General features: G+C 38.2%; 1 protein-coding gene across 5 annotated transcripts in view; it reads right to left on the bottom strand.

The window, feature by feature from the left end:
* Positions 1 to 11,373: 11,373 nt before the first annotated feature.
* The window catches only part of st3gal3b (ST3 beta-galactoside alpha-2,3-sialyltransferase 3b), a 61,801-nt gene continuing 53,623 nt past the window's right edge, over positions 11,374 to 19,551 (bottom strand). For all 5 annotated transcript variants that reach the window (XM_084411099.1, XM_084411095.1, XM_084411096.1 and 2 more), the window contains 2 exons: positions 18,414 to 18,560; positions 11,374 to 14,075 (listed from right to left, as the gene is read on the bottom strand). In XM_084411099.1, coding sequence (XP_084267225.1) covers positions 13,986 to 14,075; positions 18,414 to 18,560 — 237 coding nt within the window. In that variant the 3' untranslated portion in view covers positions 11,374 to 13,985. The remainder of the gene's footprint in view (positions 14,076 to 18,413; positions 18,561 to 19,551) is intronic.

The following is a 19,551-nucleotide window of genomic DNA, read 5'->3' as shown; positions in this document are numbered from 1 at the left end:
CTATTTTAATTAATACCGAGCACAAGTTGATTGTATGATGCACAAACGTACATAAAATAAAATTAATCATGATTAAGGACGACATAGATCCGAAAAATTACTTACAGGGACAGCCAGAAAGAGAAATTCTGTCATCATTTACTCACCCTCATGTTTCGTTACTTTCTTTCTTCTGTGGACTGTGGATCACAAAAGGAGATGTTAAGCAGAATGGCCATTCACCTTCACCTCATGGAAAAAAAAATTAAACATAAGTGAATGGTGACTGAGACTGTCAGTCCCTCACATAATGCCTAATATCAAGGGTGAGTAAATGATGACAGAATGCAAATTTTTGGCTCAGGGTCAGTACAGACTACTCAGTTTCATTCCGTCAGTTTAGGTCGAGTTCCTGTATAAACTCTCATTAAATTTAAATGTCAGATATCAAGTATAATGATTTTCATCATCTTTCATGCCGTCACACTCAAGCTTATTTAAACAAAGACCATGCACTGCTGCTTTTGAGAGTTGATATGTCTGCATATAGATTGCAGAGATGAAAAACTCTCTGGCCCTTGCTCTGCGAAACTTGCCCTCTGCTCCCCAAATGTCCATCAATGAAGTTCCCTCCGCCCACAGACAAGCGCTAACTTTGGCACTCCTTCCACTACAAACACCAAGCTCAAAGCACAAAGACTGGCCAAACAGGGCCTTGCTCGCTTTAGGCTTTCACAAAACATTAAAACAAATTCTGGGAGGCTCTCCTGAGCTCTATTTATAGACCAAACCAACAATACACACAACTGAGTAAGGAATGGAGGAGTGTGAATCACCACTGGTCCGACATATGATCCATTAACAGTGTAAAGTTCAAGTTCAAAAAGATTGATTGGGAAATCTCTCATTGCAACTAGGGTTTCCCCTCAGGTAACCCTGCTTGAATCACAATGGATGGCATTTAAACAGATAACATTGCTGATTATGTAGCCGTCATGATTTTCCGAAGTTCCTTTTCATGAGCACCACAGCATGTCCCACACAGGGTTTCACCAGGTGCACTCTAGGTATTTTCCAAGCTAGACCATTCAGTTTGTCAAATGTCCTGAGGCGGTGCTCAACTGCTGTTTCATTTGTGCTCTTTATATAAATGTTTATTACTTACAATGTTTTTAAGAGCTGATTACTGGCTATTAAACAGCTGGGGGACACCAAATGTTAATATCTTGATGAAAGAAAACATAAAATACATCTGCAGACGCCTTCAGCGCATCAAAATTAACAACTTGGCATGAAAACTAATTCACTAAAGTAATAGATAAAAATTCATAAGAGCCCATGAGCGCACACCTTTGACATAATATGTGACTGTCTGCTCGAGTGATGAATGTGAACGTGCACTATTGTGTAGGGCTGAAGAACACGTCCTGTGTGTACTCACGGCTAAGCTCATGAGCACATGAACAACAGATACAGGCACCCAGTAAACAAACCGCTCAAATACCATCAAGGGTGACTGAGCTATGACAAACACAACTAACACTTGTCATGCATCCCCTCCCAACAGCATCCATGCTCTCGGCATGTAAGCCATGCAGTCTGTTTACCCTCACAGCTCCAGTTTTTAGTTCTAGGTTCGGCATGATCATTACACCAGCATATTGGAAGGTTGTCCGACTCCTACTGACAATCCTCAAAAACACTTGCAAACTATTATAAAAAATCAAATTAAAATCAAGACACCAGGTCTGTTTCATGTGAAAGCCTATATCGGAGTAAAAAATATAATTTATATATTTTAAATCACTCTTTGTTATAACAGTCACAACAGTAAGACAAATTGTGAGATACAGTTACATTATTAGTTATAAAGTCGCAACTGCAAGATTTAAAGTCACATTAATAATTAAAGTATCAAATGTTAGATGTAGTGTCACATCATTAGCTGTAAAATCGCAATTTTGAGATTTAAATTGATATTACCAAAGTCTCAAATGCCAGATGTAGTCACATTATTAGTATTAAAGTTGCAATTCGGGGGTGGTGGCGCTAGTGAGCACCATATGGAGTAGACATGTTTTGCTGAGCTCCTCTCCATATAAAGTTGCAATTACAGGATTTAAAGTCACATTTTAGTAAAAAAAAAAAAAAAAAAAAAACCCTGCAATTGTGACATTTAAAGTCACATTGTTAATTAAAGTCTCAAATGCAAGATGTAGAGTCACATTATTAGTTATAAAGTTGCAATTACAATATTTAAAGTCACATTATTAAAGTCTAGAATGCGAGATGTAACGTCACAATTGTGACATTTAAAGTCAACATAACGATAATGCAACACAAGAGAAAGGCAATGTAACAATGTGTCCACAAAAAATATCAGAAGGAACTAAACCAGAGGGCATTATATACATGAGAACTAATGAACTAATGAGGGACAGGTGTGAGAAATCAATCAAACAATGAATTACCATGACAACCACGGACAGGTAGGAACATTGGAACAAAGGAAAGAGGAAAAAAAAGAGAAATGAACTGAAAGAACTGGTGGACTCATGACAGAAGAGACCACCAGGGCAGAGCAGATGGAACAGGAGACCTACAAGTCAGAGTAGACAGATCAGGACATTACCAGGGAGTAGACAGAACTAGAGACCCCAAAAGCCAGACAGGATGATGGTGACCCACAGCGGTACAGATGGAGGAAGAAGCCATTGTAGAGTCCTGAACTTGACCGACCGAGGTGATGGCGTGATCGGCAAAGATCTAAGTGGAGTCCACTGGATCGGAGACGGACTAGAAGACCAAGGCGGAGCCACAGTGATGAGTGGCCAAGGTGGAGCCAGGGTGCCGGAGGACTGAGGCGAAGCTGGTGTGAGTGAGGACTGAGACAGATCCGGAGGGAAGAAGGAGGACCCTGATTGAGCCGGAGATGTGGAGGAATGAGGCACAGGACCGGAGGTCTGTGGAGAAGGTACAGAGACAACTAACAAAGGTGGAGCAGGAGGGAAGAGGGATCCCAGTGGAGCCAGAAGTACGATGGTCCCAGGTGGAGCAGAGGGAGCAAGGAGCCAAGCCGACTGGTCGACAAGCCGAGGTGGAGCTGTGGGTTCGGAGGTCTGAGGCGGAGCCAGGGGATCCATACACCTCGGCAGAGCTTAAGACCTCTGCCCAGAAGAACTGTGCGGCTGACTTGGAGGAGGAGGGAATGGGAGGCTGATGCGGGACCATCAGCAACGATGGAGATTTGGCACTGTGCAAAACCATCAGCAACGATGAAGACTTGGAGCTGGGCAGGACTAACGGTGACAAAGAAGACTTGCAGCTAGGCAGGACCAGCACTAATGAAGAAGACTTCGGGCTGGGCGGTGCCAGCAGCAAATAAGAAGACTTGGAGCTTGGCAGTACCACTGGCGATGAAGAAAAAATGGAGATTGGGCTGGACCACTAGAGGATGAAGAGGTTAGTGGGTGGGGACAAGAGTGGGAAGTGGCTCTGCCAAATCCAAGTCTATCAGCCACTCTACATCATCCAGCTCTACTAAAACTCCCATGGGCACAGATTTATAAACCGGCTCACCTGGTCAGACTGGATATCAGGCTTTGTTTCCGGGAAGGACAAGGCTTCAGGCTCTGGCTCCATTGCAGGCATTGGCTCAGGCACAGGGTCCATGGTGGGCATTTGCTGGGTCTCTTGATCAGCGGTGGGCTTAGGCTCTTTATCCGCGGTGGGCGCACTGGATCAGAGGTGGCCATGATGGACAAAATCAACATGGGGTTTGTACATTCACAGAATAGCTTATCTCCACGTTCCTCAACTCATGTCAGGTAAGTTGAGCAGGGTATAACAGTTCGCTCCTACCCAGTATAACGATTTTAGTGTCTCATTGTCATAATGAGAGCACTGGGCAAGCTGGCAAAAATGAGCGGTATAATCCAAAATAGGTAATACTTCACGGGCGAGGGCAATAAATTCTGCTGCAATATACATATTTTTTAACGATCTGGTGTTCTGTCACAGAAGGATGGTGATGATGAAGATGAGACGTAGAGGATCTTAAAATGCATTGTGAATTGTATTAAACAAAAACAAAAGAGTCCAACATAACGACTATCCAACACAAGAGAAAGGCAATGTAACAGTGTGCAGAACACAAACATAACCAGACAATGATGAACTAAAACAGAGGACATTATATACACATGAACTAATGAGGGAAAGGTGTGAGAAATCAATCAAACAATGAATAACCATGACAACCAAGGACAAGCGGGAACATAGGAACAAAGGAAACAAACAAAGTCATTGAAAATGAAACCAAAACACTGACAAAAAGTGACAATACTGTGAGATATAAAGTCACATTATTAGTTATAAATTCTCAATTGTGAGATATCACTCCTAAAGGTTCTTTATTGGCATAAATGGTTCCATGAAGAACCTTTAACATCCATTGAACCTCTCCATTTCACAAAAGGTTCTTTAGAGTGGAACATTTTTATTTATTATGTACTTCACAATAAAAAAAATAATTGTTCCTTTAAGAACTGTTCACTGAAAGGTTCTTAGGGGAGGGAAAATTGTTCTTCTATCTATGGCATCGCTACAAAACCCCCAATTTTGGAACCTTTATTTTAAAGAGTGTATTAAGTCACTTAATACTGATGTATTGTAAAACTTTTTTAGATTTTAAATTAAAAATGTGACTTTTTTTTTAGAAACACAGTTTTCACTAAAATACTTATTGCTTCACGAAAAATATATATTACAAAAACAAGTAGATTGCTAAATGTACTAAGTTTCAATGAAGGAGAACTCTACCAACGTGTTTTGTATGTCTTCTACAGTTACTGTCAGGATGGACTGCTTCTTCCCTGCCATTGTTTATGTACATTTGTGTTAAACCCTCAAAGCATTGTAAGAACATGCTGTACCCAATTGGTGTTTGTAAATGTCATGAAGAGAGTAAGGGAAAAACATAGTTTGCAGCCACATCTAACAGAACAAGCTAACACAAAGCAAAACAAATAGAGTAGCACAGCAGTGTCGCACACATGGCCCTTTCTTCATTTAAAATTTAATAAAACCCATCTATTTTCTTAACCACACATGATTATTCTAATTATGTTGTAAAAACAAGATCATTTTTCCTTCAAAAAATCACATAAAAAATGGGAGAAAACGTAAGCTCAGCTAATCCGCCAGTTAACAAAATGCTTATTATCACGTGCACACCTGGGTATCTTTAAGTTATTAAACCCTCCTTCCACATGAACCATCAGGCTTATGCCAAGATATCCCAAAAGTTATTTAGCCAATTCTCAAGAGCAGGGTACGAGCCGAGGAACGTGGTTCCATATGTGCAGATCAGTTAAAAGTCTTTCACAAGCGGCACGCTCGCTCAGATAAACTCATAACCTTCTCATTTTGTGACTCCACTACTAAGATAGACAGACTGAGAATTTAACAGACACCAAGATTGAAAAATTTTCAATAAAAACAAGCCAATAAGATGAGAGGATTGTTAGAAGAAAAGGTTCTATATAGAACCTTATAGGGTTCTGTCAGGCATAACCTTTAAGGGGTTCCCATCAAGGGATCATTTTATGATTTCATTTTAATTCTCTTTTTTTATTTCATGATTTAAAGAGCTTATAAACATACTTTATCACTACAAAAAAGTTGAAATAACCTGTTAAACTTGAAAGTATTATGCAATAATTTAAGACATTAAATTTGAGTCAAGAATCTTGGTCTTTTGCACAATTTAACTCTACAACTCTACGATTTGAAGACTTTTTGAAGTTGTAAATAAAGCAAAGATTATTAGAGTATATGTTTTACAAGAAACCAATATTTCAGGATTTGTATTTTAATATTTCACGGTCAATGTGTTACTAGCGGTTTCTTTGTAATTGTTTTCAATTTTACAAGCAATTAAATTTTTCCCAGTGTAGCTGACTAGCTTTGTCTATCAGGCGTAAGGAACTTTCTTTTGGAAGGTCTGGGCCTCAACCACCAAATGAAAGTGAATAAATGTGGTGGGGTTTAGCAAGAGGTCACCATAACTCCATCTAGCATTCACTTGACTCTGAACACGTTCAGGTTGAGAGCTTCCAGACTGACATGCAATATGCACCAATCTCATGTGTCACGTCAAGCGAACAAACCACAGGTCAATGTAATCGCCCAACAGTGGGCTGTTCTGTGGTTGATGGACAATTTATGGGCCGTTTCTCTCACCTTTCTGAATTTATGAGGTATCAGCCAAAGCATTATGGGTTGGATTGCTTATCTAGGAGGAAACGCAGCTGAATTTACGTCTATCTGTGTAAAAGCACCAAATGATGGGAGTGAGTTCTCGGTTCCATTAGTAATGTGTGAGAGCTTGTATTGTTTTCAAGATTTTTTGGGTGCAAAGGGACTGTTAAGTCATCTTAAAGGGAACTGCCAAAACACAGAGTGGAGTTTTTGTGCCAAAACGTTGAAGGTTATATTACTGGCCTGTATTTACAGTGAAACATACATTACCGCAGTCACTTTAAAGGGCCTGAGTGTCACCCTATCAGAATACAGTTATAACATCTAGCAGCTGTACAAGCCCAGCTGAGAGCACGTCCCACTGTTGGAGGTGTTCTTCTAGAGCCACACATATGAAATGAGATCCTAGTCAATGTTACACTTGAGCATTAAAAGAAATAGAGAAAAGGAGAGAATCAAATAAAGCAATGTTATCCCTCGCTTTGCTTTCACACAGCCTCTCTCAGCTAGGGTGAGGGAAGGTCCTTGCTTTTCTTCCCGATTGACACTTATGTTCCTGATGGATCTAAGTTGTAAATGAAACTGTATTTGCTTAAAAAACCCATCAAAGAACCTATTTGCATAAAATAACAAATGCAAATTAAAGCTGCAAGCAGCCTCACAGGGGCCAAGCCCTCCAATGGTTCCCTGGGTTCAAAAAGTAGCTAAAAATACTTTACTTTCAAAACTTTATAAGAAACTTTAATAACCAAAGTATTCTTACTATAGCAGTGCGGAGCCAGAAGAACAAAAACAGCACAAAATGAATATACATGTAAATGTACATCAAGCACAGCAAGCATTTAAGCACCAACAGCAGTGCAGAGCCGGAAGGAATTTAAATGACAACTTTATACACAATTTTAAAGTTGTCCAACACAGGATTCGAAAAAAACTGTTTACCATTTGCTTCAATATGGCGGACAGTCACATTGTTGGAAAATGACAAATGAGATATCGTCGGAATCTGCATAATCCAAGGAACATATTGACATAAAGAAATCCAATTTTAACCTATGTTGTCAAAAGTTATAAGCATATTTGCAAAACACCTTATACCTCTGGAACACTAGGTGGCGCTGTGTTCAAAGGTCTCAGGTACCTTCAGGCCATGCTAATGATGATCCTTACCAATTTTTGTGCCGATATGTCAAATACTTTATAAGATAATGCCATTTATGACAAAAATCAAAATGGCGGACAAGTGCTTCATCCAATCCTGGCAAAATCAGTATCCACAGATTCGGCATGACCCAAGGAATCCATAGATACCAAATTTATGATTTTCTGACAAACTGTTCAAAAGTTATTGGCCAAAATAGCCATTTTCCATATCTCATGACCCGTAGGTGGCGCTGTTCCCAACTTTGGCATGGAACCTCAGGGCATACTTCCGATGAAGCGTATCAATTTTCATTTCGATTGATACATTTTTGGCCGAGATACAGCCTCTGAACCAATTTTGGGATGACCTCGTTAACTTTGTGACACCATAACTTTTGAACAAACTTGAATAAAAAAAAATCTGTTCAGTCATTTCAGCGCGTCTCAGTCCAAAGATCATTTGAGTAAATTTTTGTCAAATTTGGTCAAATTTTGAAAGAGTACCGAAAAAACTTAATACTGTACTTTTCAAAATGGCCACTACTGTAATGGGCGGAGTCTTAATGGACTATATTGGTCTTGATCACCATGATGAGAGGAATCAAGTGTAGTAAGTTTCATTTTTCTAGATCAAATGGTTCAAAACTTATTACCATTTCAATGTTGAATCTTTGAACTGGTGGTGGCGCTATAGAGTTGGTCCTAGAGACTCCAAAATTGGTCCAATTACTTTTCATGAGCATATGTACAAGTGTGCCAAATTTCATAATTTTCCTACTTACGGTTCATAGGGCTGCCATAGACTTCAATGGAAGGAATAATAATAAGAAAAAAACTAACGGATACAACAGGTGCCACAGCCCCTTCGGGGCTTGGCCCCTAATAATAATTATGTAAAAGAAGAGCCAGGAAAAATAACTTCAATAAAAATAAAAAAAACTTTAACGTAATAGACATTATCAACATTTGGTTTGTTAAAGAGGCCATTTGATGCTTTTTAATGCTTTCCGTTTCCTTCAGTGTGTAATGCATCAGTTTGTGCATGTATAAGATCTGCAAAGTTACAAAGCTCACAGTCTCCCACAAAAAGGATTTCTAACAGAGAACACTGATCCAGACCTGCCTTAAGACGGGTGCACACTGTCCGATTTATAATAGTCTTTTACGATTGTTTCTTGTCAGACTGTACGAACTTGATCATCGCTGTAAGCCATGTCACACTGTAAGATCTCAGTTGTCATAATTGGCAGTCAAGACGCACACAATAAAACTCATCCGGAGGTTTACATCATCAATCAATGACACGTTTGGTGACAGTGGGCTGCATTACACAAGGGATTGAAATTCTGAAGAAAAGTCTAAGGTTAATTTTGGTCAAAAATCTAGCTGTAATCCAAATACATGTTTAACAAAAAAAAAGCTTAAAAAAAATGTCATGGTGGGATGGAAGGAGTGAATCTTTAATGACTTTGCTTGACACAAACAGCTGTCTTTTTATTGTTCTCAGGTCTCTTACATGACACAGATGGTAACATTGAACAAGGATTCTCTTCACCAGCTTCTTATTTTTGTTTTCAGTACTAAGCTTTGAAAACAAGCCTGTAGGTTAGACAGCTCTCTATATGTCCTGGTTGACCGGTGATTTGGCAGTGGTTTTGACAGCAGGTCATTCTAAGTGCAGTTACTGCAGGATGCTCTGTTGAGGCCTGGACATCTACTTCCCTCCCTGGAAAATCCCAATTCATCATCATAGGAAGGTCTATAATACAGTGATTAATCATTTCTGGATCACAGAAGTGATCAATCAGACTCTATTCACTGAACATGACTGTGCTGATTCCATTACATATCAATATAATCACCATATTTCTTCCTCACAGTATTATTTCTTTGCACATTCATATGTCTTAGAGTTCATTAATAAAAACTAAATACGCGGAAACTTGAAGTTCTGTGTTTTTCCAGAACAGACAGGGCTATTTCTATGAGGTACAATCAGTTTCTACGACCAGCAGATTCACTCATGGTCAGATTATGAATCTGTGACGTGCATATCATATAGGGATGTCGTTGTCAACATCCCTCCATGTTAAATGCATTTGATAGTTTAGTGTGTAATGTAAAAATAAACATGCTTATATGGTGACAAATGTTTCCATTAGTTTTTTTAAAGGTATTAATAAAAGTCTGCTCAAGGCTGCATTTGATCAAAAATACAGTAAAAAAGTTATATTGTAAATTATTATTTCAAAGTAAAATAACTGTTGCTTTCTATTTTCTATTCTGTGATTTAAAGCTGAATTTTCAGCATCATTACTCCAGTCTTCAGTGTCACAGGATCCTTCAGAAGTCATTCTAATATGCTGATTTGGTGCTCAAGAAATTCTTGTTTTTTATTTTTCTTATTATCGATGCTAAAAACAGTTGTTCAGCTTAATACGGTTGTGGAATCCATGATATATATTATTTCCAGGATTCTTGGATGAATGAAAGTTCAAAACAACATTTATTTGAAATAGAAGTTTTTTGGTAACATTATAAATGTCTTTACTGACACTTTTGTTTTAATTTAATGTATTTCTAAGAAAAACAACCTGGAGCTGTATGTAAGAAATGTATTTCAATTAATCATAAAATGGCCCTGATATGTCACTAGACATTAAGAAATCATGTTCATTTCAAATACTTATATCACTGACAACAGTAGTCCGGCCAGGATATTGTCATTTAAAAAGTGAAGTTGCAGCCCTCAGCTGATGTTGTCATCTTGTGTTTTGGCCTGAAGCGCCACCCTCCACCTATCTACCAATCACGAAGTCAGTAGTGTTTCGGCATCGGGGTTGCCAGCTCTGCTCTAGTTACCACAGCTACGTAGCAGCCTACGTTCCTGCTGGATCCTGTAGCCTATCTGGCAACCTCGCGTCAGGGGGGAGGGTGAGGGGATACACCGCTCTATAGTAATTTGAAAGTGATTGCAGTACCAGTTTTGGCCACAATCTTACATACGGCTCCTTTAACTGATAACTGACCAACTATGTCGTTTTTTTAGTCTCTTTTTTTTAACCTGTTAAAAAATTAATAAAAAAACATATAAATAAAAAATAATAAAATCAGTTTATCAGGTTTTCCCACCTTGGCACAAATTAAAAAAATGTGAACTGTGAATGTCATCCATCCATTTTCCAAACCGCTTGTATGATGTAGCGTCAAACTCCGCTCCTGTGACTGTCCCAGAGTGTAGCTCCAAAGTAATCCTGAAGACCTTGATTGGCTGGTTCAGGTGTGTTTAATTAGGGTTGGAGCTAAATGTCGTAATTACGCGTAGTCTCGAGATGACAACACGTGACATTATATTTGGAGCTGGTCATGTCCTCAGACTGGGAATTGTGCATTTCTATGGCACCACCATCAACGGCTAAATGAATCTGCAGCAATCACGTGGTACAATTAGGAGCTCTCAAAAAAAAAACCTCTTACAAGCTCTAATTATGAACTCTACGAGGACATGAACGCTTTTTAAAGGGGAAATAACGTAACCACGACATGGCGTGAACGCACCACTGAATTTGACACCACTGATGTAGGGTCATGTGGATGCTGTAGCCTATCCCAGCGTCTAGCGTACCCTAGACGGATGGCCAGTTCATCACAGGGATAACATACTCTCACACTTCCACCTACGTGCAATTTTTGTTGAATAATGTTGTGTTGTGATGATACTTGCTATATTGGATAAAGGTTAGACTTTGAAACAGGCTTTGAAAGAGAAATGCAATGGGTTGTTTTTGGTTTATGATAATGTTATGTATTTGTAAGGCACACCGAATCTGGGTGATACTCCTAGATTTGACTTGCGCAAGTTTGAAAATACCAACCTTTCCCTGATAATGAGCCACGTACCTTCAATTTGTGATTCAAATATAATGTGCATTTGTGCACTGTCTTTGAAAAGAGTAGAGAAAGAGAAAGATGAGAGACAAAGGGCCAAAATTCAATTTAGGGCCAAAACTGCCCAACACATTAATTTTATTACAACTTGAAGATATATTTATATTATATATATATATATATAAAAGAAACAATAACACTTTAGTATTTCCGTCTAACTCCAAATGATCATCATTATAACGCTGATTGGTGGCAGACTGCACAGTGTAAATGCACCAATCTACAAGGGCAAAGAACTCTGTAAAATGTCTTTCAGTCAGGAGGTTGACATGATGACTCCTTCCTGTTGTGGGATCTTGATGAAATGAGTACCAGGTGTAGTGAACATCTCTGCTGTGTATTGTAACGTGATGAACTCTGATGGCTAGTGCAATGCTATGTTTCCAGTACTTGCTCTGAAAGCTCACATCTCAAAATATAAAACTATAAAGCACTGAAACAGCACTCCTTAAAATGGCCCGTACCACCAAAAAAGTACAAAACAAACTCAATCTCTTTTGTATATATCTGTGGCATTTCTAATCTTGAAATGTACTTAAAGAAAATGGTTCTTCTTGGTGTACTGGTCTGAATTCAGGATGGCAGTGTACCATGACGTCAGGTGATCTCTCTGAACTAGGGATGCACTGATCTGGGGTGTGTTTCCCGTACAGCGACGTAACTCGCTGCTTAACTACTATAGTACGATGCATCATTGAAGAAATCAACTAGCTAGCCATGACTGTTTCCCAAAACCGTACTGGTCGCAAAATGGTAGTTCAACCACGTTGGTTAATGATGTCAGGCAGGTGGAGTAATAACTCATTTTAATGAATCTGTTTGAGATCGAATTAAAGCTAGATATTTTGCTATAAATTACGGACATGGCATCTGAGGACTCTCTTATTTTTCTCAGTTATTTAGCTTTATTTCCAGATTCAATCATAGGCTCGTTCTTACGTACTAGCGCACGTTCGCACATGCGCGCACACAAACTAAAAGACGTAAATGACATTTGTATGTATTCCAAATAAAATATATAGATTGTACTGAATGTCAGCTTGCTTATTTGGCTCAAAAGAATGATGTATTAAGTCTACATGTAATGCAAACATGAAACTTGAAACTTCTAACCACAGGTCGAGAGCTGTCGTTCCAACCACTCAAATTTGCGATGCTGTTTGCGAATGTTCGAATGTTTCGGGAAACACAGACTTGTTGAACTATGCTGATAACGACGGAACTTGCGACCATAGTTGGCTAACGATGCTTTTGGGAAACGCACCCCTGGATTGTATCTGCAAAGATACAGACATTTTTTGTCATATCAGATATCGATCCAAATCCGATATTTTGCGCTACCCATGGTTGTTACTGTTTGGACAAAAAACTATTTAATGCGAGTTTTCCGGCAATATATTCCAAGCATTCAATAGCTTTATGTAAGTAACATAAATTTAAGTTCATGAAAACAGTCAGATGTCATTACCCATTATCCAACTCTGTGTGAGATGTCCTGTGTTTGTTTATAAGGACAACATTTTGCTACTGGGTGTTTGTTAGATTAGAGCACTAACAGTTAGATGTTTGGAGTCAGTAAGATTTAATGTTTTTAAAAGAAGTCTCTTATGCTCAACAAATCTGCATTGATTTGATCAAAAATACAGTAAAAACTGTAATATTGTGAAATACTATTTAAAAGAAACAGCATTTATTTGAAATAGAATTAACAACGTAGCTTAGTCTTTACTGCCTCTTTTGATCAATATCATGCATCCTTGCTGAATTTTTTTTTTCGTACAGACCCTCAAACTTTTGAACAGTAGCATAGAATATGTATGTTTCTGTTTTCTATTTAATTATATTGAAGTTGTGTTTTTATGAAGCTAGTGAGGTACAGGCCGATATGGAATTCCAATTCAGGTTCTGTAATTAAACTGGAGAAATATGGTATCTGTGCATCCCTAATAGGTACTCAGTCTCCCACCTCAAGTAAACTGTAGTGTGTATTTATAACAGAAGTCATTTAGTAAATGAAGCTTACAAAAAAAAAAAAGCAAAAAAAAAAAAAAAAGCCTTCATCTATTCACCAAAATAAATAATTTAGATATTGAGCTCCTTTCCCCAACAAAAGAAGCTGTGACATAATACGCTCACATTCAGGAGATAAAGAGCCTCCTGTGCTCAGAAGAAGGGCTGAATCAAAGACCTGCCTCTGCCCTTCCACACACTGTGGCAGGATACGCAGGAGTGCCCTGGACGGAGAATCACGTGTGAAGGCAGGGGCCATAGCATTGAAATAAACTGTAAAAAAAAATCTTTGATATTTACACCGTTAATACATTCAGGCAGGAGAGGAGGGGCGTCTCCTCCGTTAGAGGTACATTTGGCACAATCAGTTAATGTTGCGACTCGCTCCTCAAGCACATTGTGTTGGTCCCCTCAAAGTCTCTGTAAGCTTCTATCTGTACTCCAACAAGGATTGACTTCTGAGATATTGAAGAACCCTTCAACGTTCCGCTCAGAGGAAGCCTGTCGGTAAGAAGGCACGTGTGCATCTTAACTGAGCAATCGCTCCCACCTATGAAATTACGCTCTTCAGTGTTGTCTGGTCCAGGGTTTCCCAGGACTCTGCGCTTTCAAGTCCTCCAAGAAAGGCACCCACCTTGGGAGGTTCAAATCCCATTGGTTAAGTCTGTGATGATGTTGGCCTTCACCAACTTGCGAAGAAACTCCTTTTCCTTTGAGATGTTGTGAGTCCATGACTGTGGGGGAAACAAACAGCAGAGTGTCATTTCGTACTGAATGTGACTCTTGATAGGACAGTCTGCCCTTTTATTCTCATTATACCAAGCATGTTAGTCTTGGAAGCAAGATTTTAACTGTTAGCATTACATTTGGTGAATACAGCAACTCGCGAAGCATCCATTCAAATATGAAGGGGCATAACACATCATAAACAACCAATCACACTTCACTTCTCTTGTACATGACGTTTCAGGCATTATCACTTATGAATATCGTGTCTGTGACTGATTGGATAAATAACCGATGAGGATGACATGAACCTGTTAAATCATCATAGTTTTTTCTTGTTTGTCAACTGATTTTTTTTTGTCTAAGCCCCACCCCCTTCTTATTTCAGTAAAATGCGCCATTCCAATTTCATGAGAAAACAAGTGTTTTTATTAATTTTTTCATTTTAGAATGAACTTGTACAAAATTTTCAGATTTTCATTTAAAAAAAGATGCAAGCCTGAAGGTTGACCCCTAAACCTTACCGTCAAAGGGGCGAAAAACGTATAAATTAGATTGTACAAGTTAACCACCAATTTGCCAAAATGTAAAAAATGGCATTAATAGTGTGTTGAATGTGCTCCTAAAGTGGTATAATTGATTGGATATTATTCTTAAATGGCCTGGTAGAAATTGTGACATCATAAAACATTGTTGCCATTTGTTTTTTTATTATTTATTATTATTATGCAGGAATGTAATTAAAATAGCAGAGACTGTGAATCAGGTGACAAGAGAAAAGCCTAATTTGAAAGTAATTGCAGCTGCTTACATTAGTGAACTGAACTGTTCCAAATGTTTTTACAACACATTCACTAAAACACTGTGAACTAAATCCACAAAACAATAACCTGAAATCATTCGGAATTTACCTTGCTGAGGGTGACGCATAGTTTAAATAAATCATGCGGTGGAATAAAGATAAAAAAAAAAAAAAAAAAAATATGGCTTGTATCCTCTTGGGGTATCTTGTGTCACTATTATTACTGGCCCCAAAACATTTTATTGTATCTTTGGGCAATTGCTGTAAATTTGCATTTAAATCCAAACATGTAGATCCTCCATAGACTTGTATTAGAGACTTGTATTAAAGACTGTCACACTTTAGATTAGGATCCAATTCTCACTATTAACAAACTATTAACTACTGCCTCAAACTACTAATTAGCCTACTGCTAAGTAAAGGTGGGGTAAGCGATATTTGAAAAACACTGTTGGAAAGTTGGTCGGACCGACACAACAACAAACGTGTAGCCATTCAGCATTAGGGGGCGTATGACGGTGGAGGAGAGAGGGAGATTTGAAGAAAAACTGTAGAAAAAGAGATGGCTGAGAGACATTAAAAAAACTGGAAAATGAAGGGTTATGATCAGGAAAGAGCTTTAGGACCCGTGTTAATATTAGAAAAGCTTTCTAGCGCTGGAGAGAGCTGAGCGGGAAGGCCTGAAAACAGGAGAGGCTGTTGCAACTAACAACGAATTCTTGTTTGCATTTACTCTTATGTACGCATGTTCATTTTTTGTGCTTCCTTCTCGTTCGTTCATCATCTTCACTTTATTTTTTGTGACGCATTAATTCGTTGCGCTTCTGCTACGATAAATAGACATCCACTCTTGCATAACGGAGGCCAGCTAGTGAGAGTTGTGCAAGCTGATGACTGCAAGAGAATGTAATGTTTACTGTTTAGCATCCTTGTTAGTGCACCCGCCTCGCATGCCAGCGGTCGGAGAGTCGGAGCAGGGCAGTTAGGATTGGAGGGTGAGCTTTGGAGGCGGAGCAATAAAGAGAGGGGTGTGTTTGTTTGTGTTGATTTCAAATATCAACAATGTTCAGCAACGACAGCAAGGAGAACTAAAATTCTGCACCTTTAATAGGAATAAGGCATTAATATGTGCTTTATAAATACTAATAACATATCCTAGTAATATGTAAAGCTAATAAGCAATTAATTAATAGTGAGAATTGGACCCTAAACTAAAGTGCTACTGAAAAGACATTTGCCAAGTGTTGATCAGTATTGTTTTTTCACAGATTTGCAGGTTAGCGAAGTTCAGTATCAATCATGATAAAAAGTTAGATTAATTCTGTTCCACAGCACTTCACATCCACTACTATCTTTTATTACAACAATAACAGAGCTCTGAGTCACAGGGGAGGGACTGAGTGTGGTCTGGGATCAGAGAACTGGAGCTGTATTGACTCCTGTAAAAACCATCCTCTCTGGTTTTCCTTTAATATCCTATTGTGATTTTCAGATTTTCAGATGCAGAATGCCACAGCAGAGGATCCACCGGCCTGGCAATGCTGGATGAAACCAGAGCTTTGGGTTCCTGTGAGAGGCTCTTGGTCCGAACGGTTGCGACCCCACAACTGCCCCTGACAGGAGGTTCTGGGCCTGCTGGGGCCGTTATATCAGGCCAAAAACCTCTCGTCAGAGTCTCTGACTGCTCAGCCCTTGTGACGGATCACATTCACAAAAAATCCAGCAGATCCAGGAGTAAAGTTTCACTCTCCGAAAGAGAGTAAAGGGCACAGGCCAAAATGAATGCTGGGTTAAGAGTCTCCTCAGGCCGAAATGCCTTAGGGAGAGAGAATCTGAAACAATCTCTTCCTTATGCCTCAATACTTAAAGAAACAGCTTTCGGCATCTGGGGTCGGTAGGATTTGTTTAAGTTATTAAGTCCAAATCCAAAGATTATTTGTGTATCCGATTAGAATCTGATCTAAAATTATTGACTGTCCACATTTGTGTTCAGATCCAATTTCTGTTTCCTATGCCACTTTTTAGTTTTCGTCCGGCACTTTGCAACAACACAACCTTGTTTCTGCAGCGACTTTCAGCATATTTTCTTTAACAACGTCTGACGTTTATGTTTTAAGTGCCGTGAGAAAGTCATATAAACCACACAAAATCCGATCAAAGCGATCAGACTGAAACAGATTTCCAGAAATGGATTTCAAACCACATGAATGTAGCTCAAAACAGATTTGTAACAAATCGCATTTCATGTGATTTTTTGCCGTTCACACTTGCTAAATATGCACAAAAATCTGATTTTGTCTGACAGTCTGAACCAGGCTTCATGTTCATGAATGATGATGTATCAAAAATACAGTAACAAATTGTAATATTGTGAAATATTTAAATGTAAAATAACTGTTTTCTACTTTAACTTGTAATATGTAATTCATTCCTGTGATCAAAGCTGATTTTTCAGCATCATTACTCCAGTCTTCAGTGTCATATGATCCTTCAGAAATCAAATTATATGCTGATTTGCTGCTCAAGAAACATTTATCATTATTATCAATGTTGTAAGCAGTTTTGAGCTTAATATTTTTGTGGAAACCATGATTTCTTGCAGGATTCTTTGATGAATATAAAGTTCAAAAGAACAGCATTTATTTGAAATAGAAATCTAATTATGACTTTACTGTCACTTTTGAACAATTTAATGTGTCCTTACTGAATACAAGTATTCATTAAAAAAAAAAAAAAAAAAACCTGACCCTAAATTGTTTTTAATGGTAATGTACATTTTTCATAATATATATCATTTCCTCACAGGTTTTTGAAGTGCATTAATGTAAATTTCACATTTTCCCCAACAAACTGGTGAAACCTTTTACTGTAATCCTGGCATTTACCACTGAAAGACATAGTCAGAGTACTGTAGTAATGAATCCCTTACATCACAGCAGGGATGAAGACTCCTGTCAAACCTACATAGACAAATACTCTACACTGTTACAGTATGTGTGAGCTACTAGCTATACAAGGCCAACAGCTTAAATCCCATTTGTTTCAGTTGACATTACATAGCACACAAGTCTTAAACTGACAGAATACAGGCAGCAGGAAGTGAGTGAGTTCTGCATGAATGGTACCTTACTGTGATTTGACAAGGATGGGTGCCAGAGCAGTCAGGAGCTAACTGTGCGTTAACAGCTCTGTTTTATGAGCGTGTTTTTACAGCCATGGCAAATGTGGGCAGAAAGGAATTTACAAAACATAACAACAAAGTTATCTACATATGGACTGATATGAAAAAAAAAAAAAAAAAAACGGACAGCAAGTAGCCCAGGACATTCTGCTAATGACATCATTGTAATTTTCCATAAAGTGAACAGATAAACAGACATTGATCAAACAATGGCCTGTGAACTGAGCTCACAGTTCACTTTACAAAATGTTGTGTCTATGCATTAAAATACCTCAACAACAAATCCACAGTACTGTTAGAAATGTTAATTTCGTCTTTTTTGACATTTTGTCAATTTAACAAACAAACAAATAAAACTGTTACCTCTTTAATAGCAGACATTTTGACTGTTTCATAGTAGTGCAAGGGTGCATGAGGGGTGTTCATGTCATAGCCAAATCCAGCCACAGCGACCTCATCGCAGTTATGAAGAGCCATCGTTATGGCGACGGTGCCCAACGTTGGAATGTTCTATGGAAAAGAACGCAAGTTTAAAATGATACCGTATAATAAAGCAGCATTTTTTAAATTTCACCATCAAGTACTAAGCATGATACTAAGAAGATAATACGAATGTCCTTAACCACAATACAATAACTTGCGCCTGTTTTGTGAATAGTAATGAGATAATGGTCATCCGGGTAACTGAAGTCGGCGGACTGCACTTTATGCTTGCAAGGAAAGTTGCTAAAAAATGCTGATAAAAAATTTAAACTCAAATATTTTGTGTACAGTCATTTAATTATGACATCCGGTATTGCAGACTCGCTCTCTTGTTTCATACAAATGCAGTTACTGCCATTTAAAAAAAAAATTTAAATAAATAAATAAAATATATATATAAATAAATAAATAAATAAATAAATAAATAATTGTACACTGTAATGGATTATAAGATAACAAACAGGTAAGATTTTAAAACAGTTCTCTTATCACCATAAATATTTATGTGGTGAAATACTGTGTAATAAGTGGTATGACTGTATACCGTATCTCTTAAATGTCCGTCTAGTTTGAACTCTATCTGAAGAAGCTTTCCGTTTAAAGAGCTAATAAAATATTTCACCTCATATCAATATTTAATGTCTAATTATTTACTTATGTGGCAAGTAGCCGTATAATGAGCGGGATAATGTACATCCAGCCGGTTGTTATCGCAGAATAAACCCTTTCAGGGTAATGCAAGACCCCTTTCCGCTTCGTATTCTGCGATAACAACCGGCTGGATGTACGTTATTTCGTACATAAAGCACTATTTTAACATTTCTGGCATCGCTATCAAATTTACAGTGTTACATAAAAACCATGAAAGCAGGTTATTTTAATGAATCAGTTAAAAAGACTCATGAACTCAGAAGGTATCAGTCTAACAAATCCATCAGAATGGTTACTGCATTAAAATTAGAAAACTGACTGGACATTTATATGGCACATGTGTGTTGATAAACAGAATAACAATGCT

The sequence above is a fragment of the Rutilus rutilus genome (genome assembly GCF_951802725.1).
Source record: "Rutilus rutilus genome assembly, chromosome: 6".
Classification (NCBI taxonomy): domain Eukaryota; kingdom Metazoa; phylum Chordata; class Actinopteri; order Cypriniformes; family Leuciscidae; genus Rutilus; species Rutilus rutilus.
Note: the sequence above shows the minus strand (reverse complement) of the source record. Positions and strands in the feature narration are given on the sequence as shown.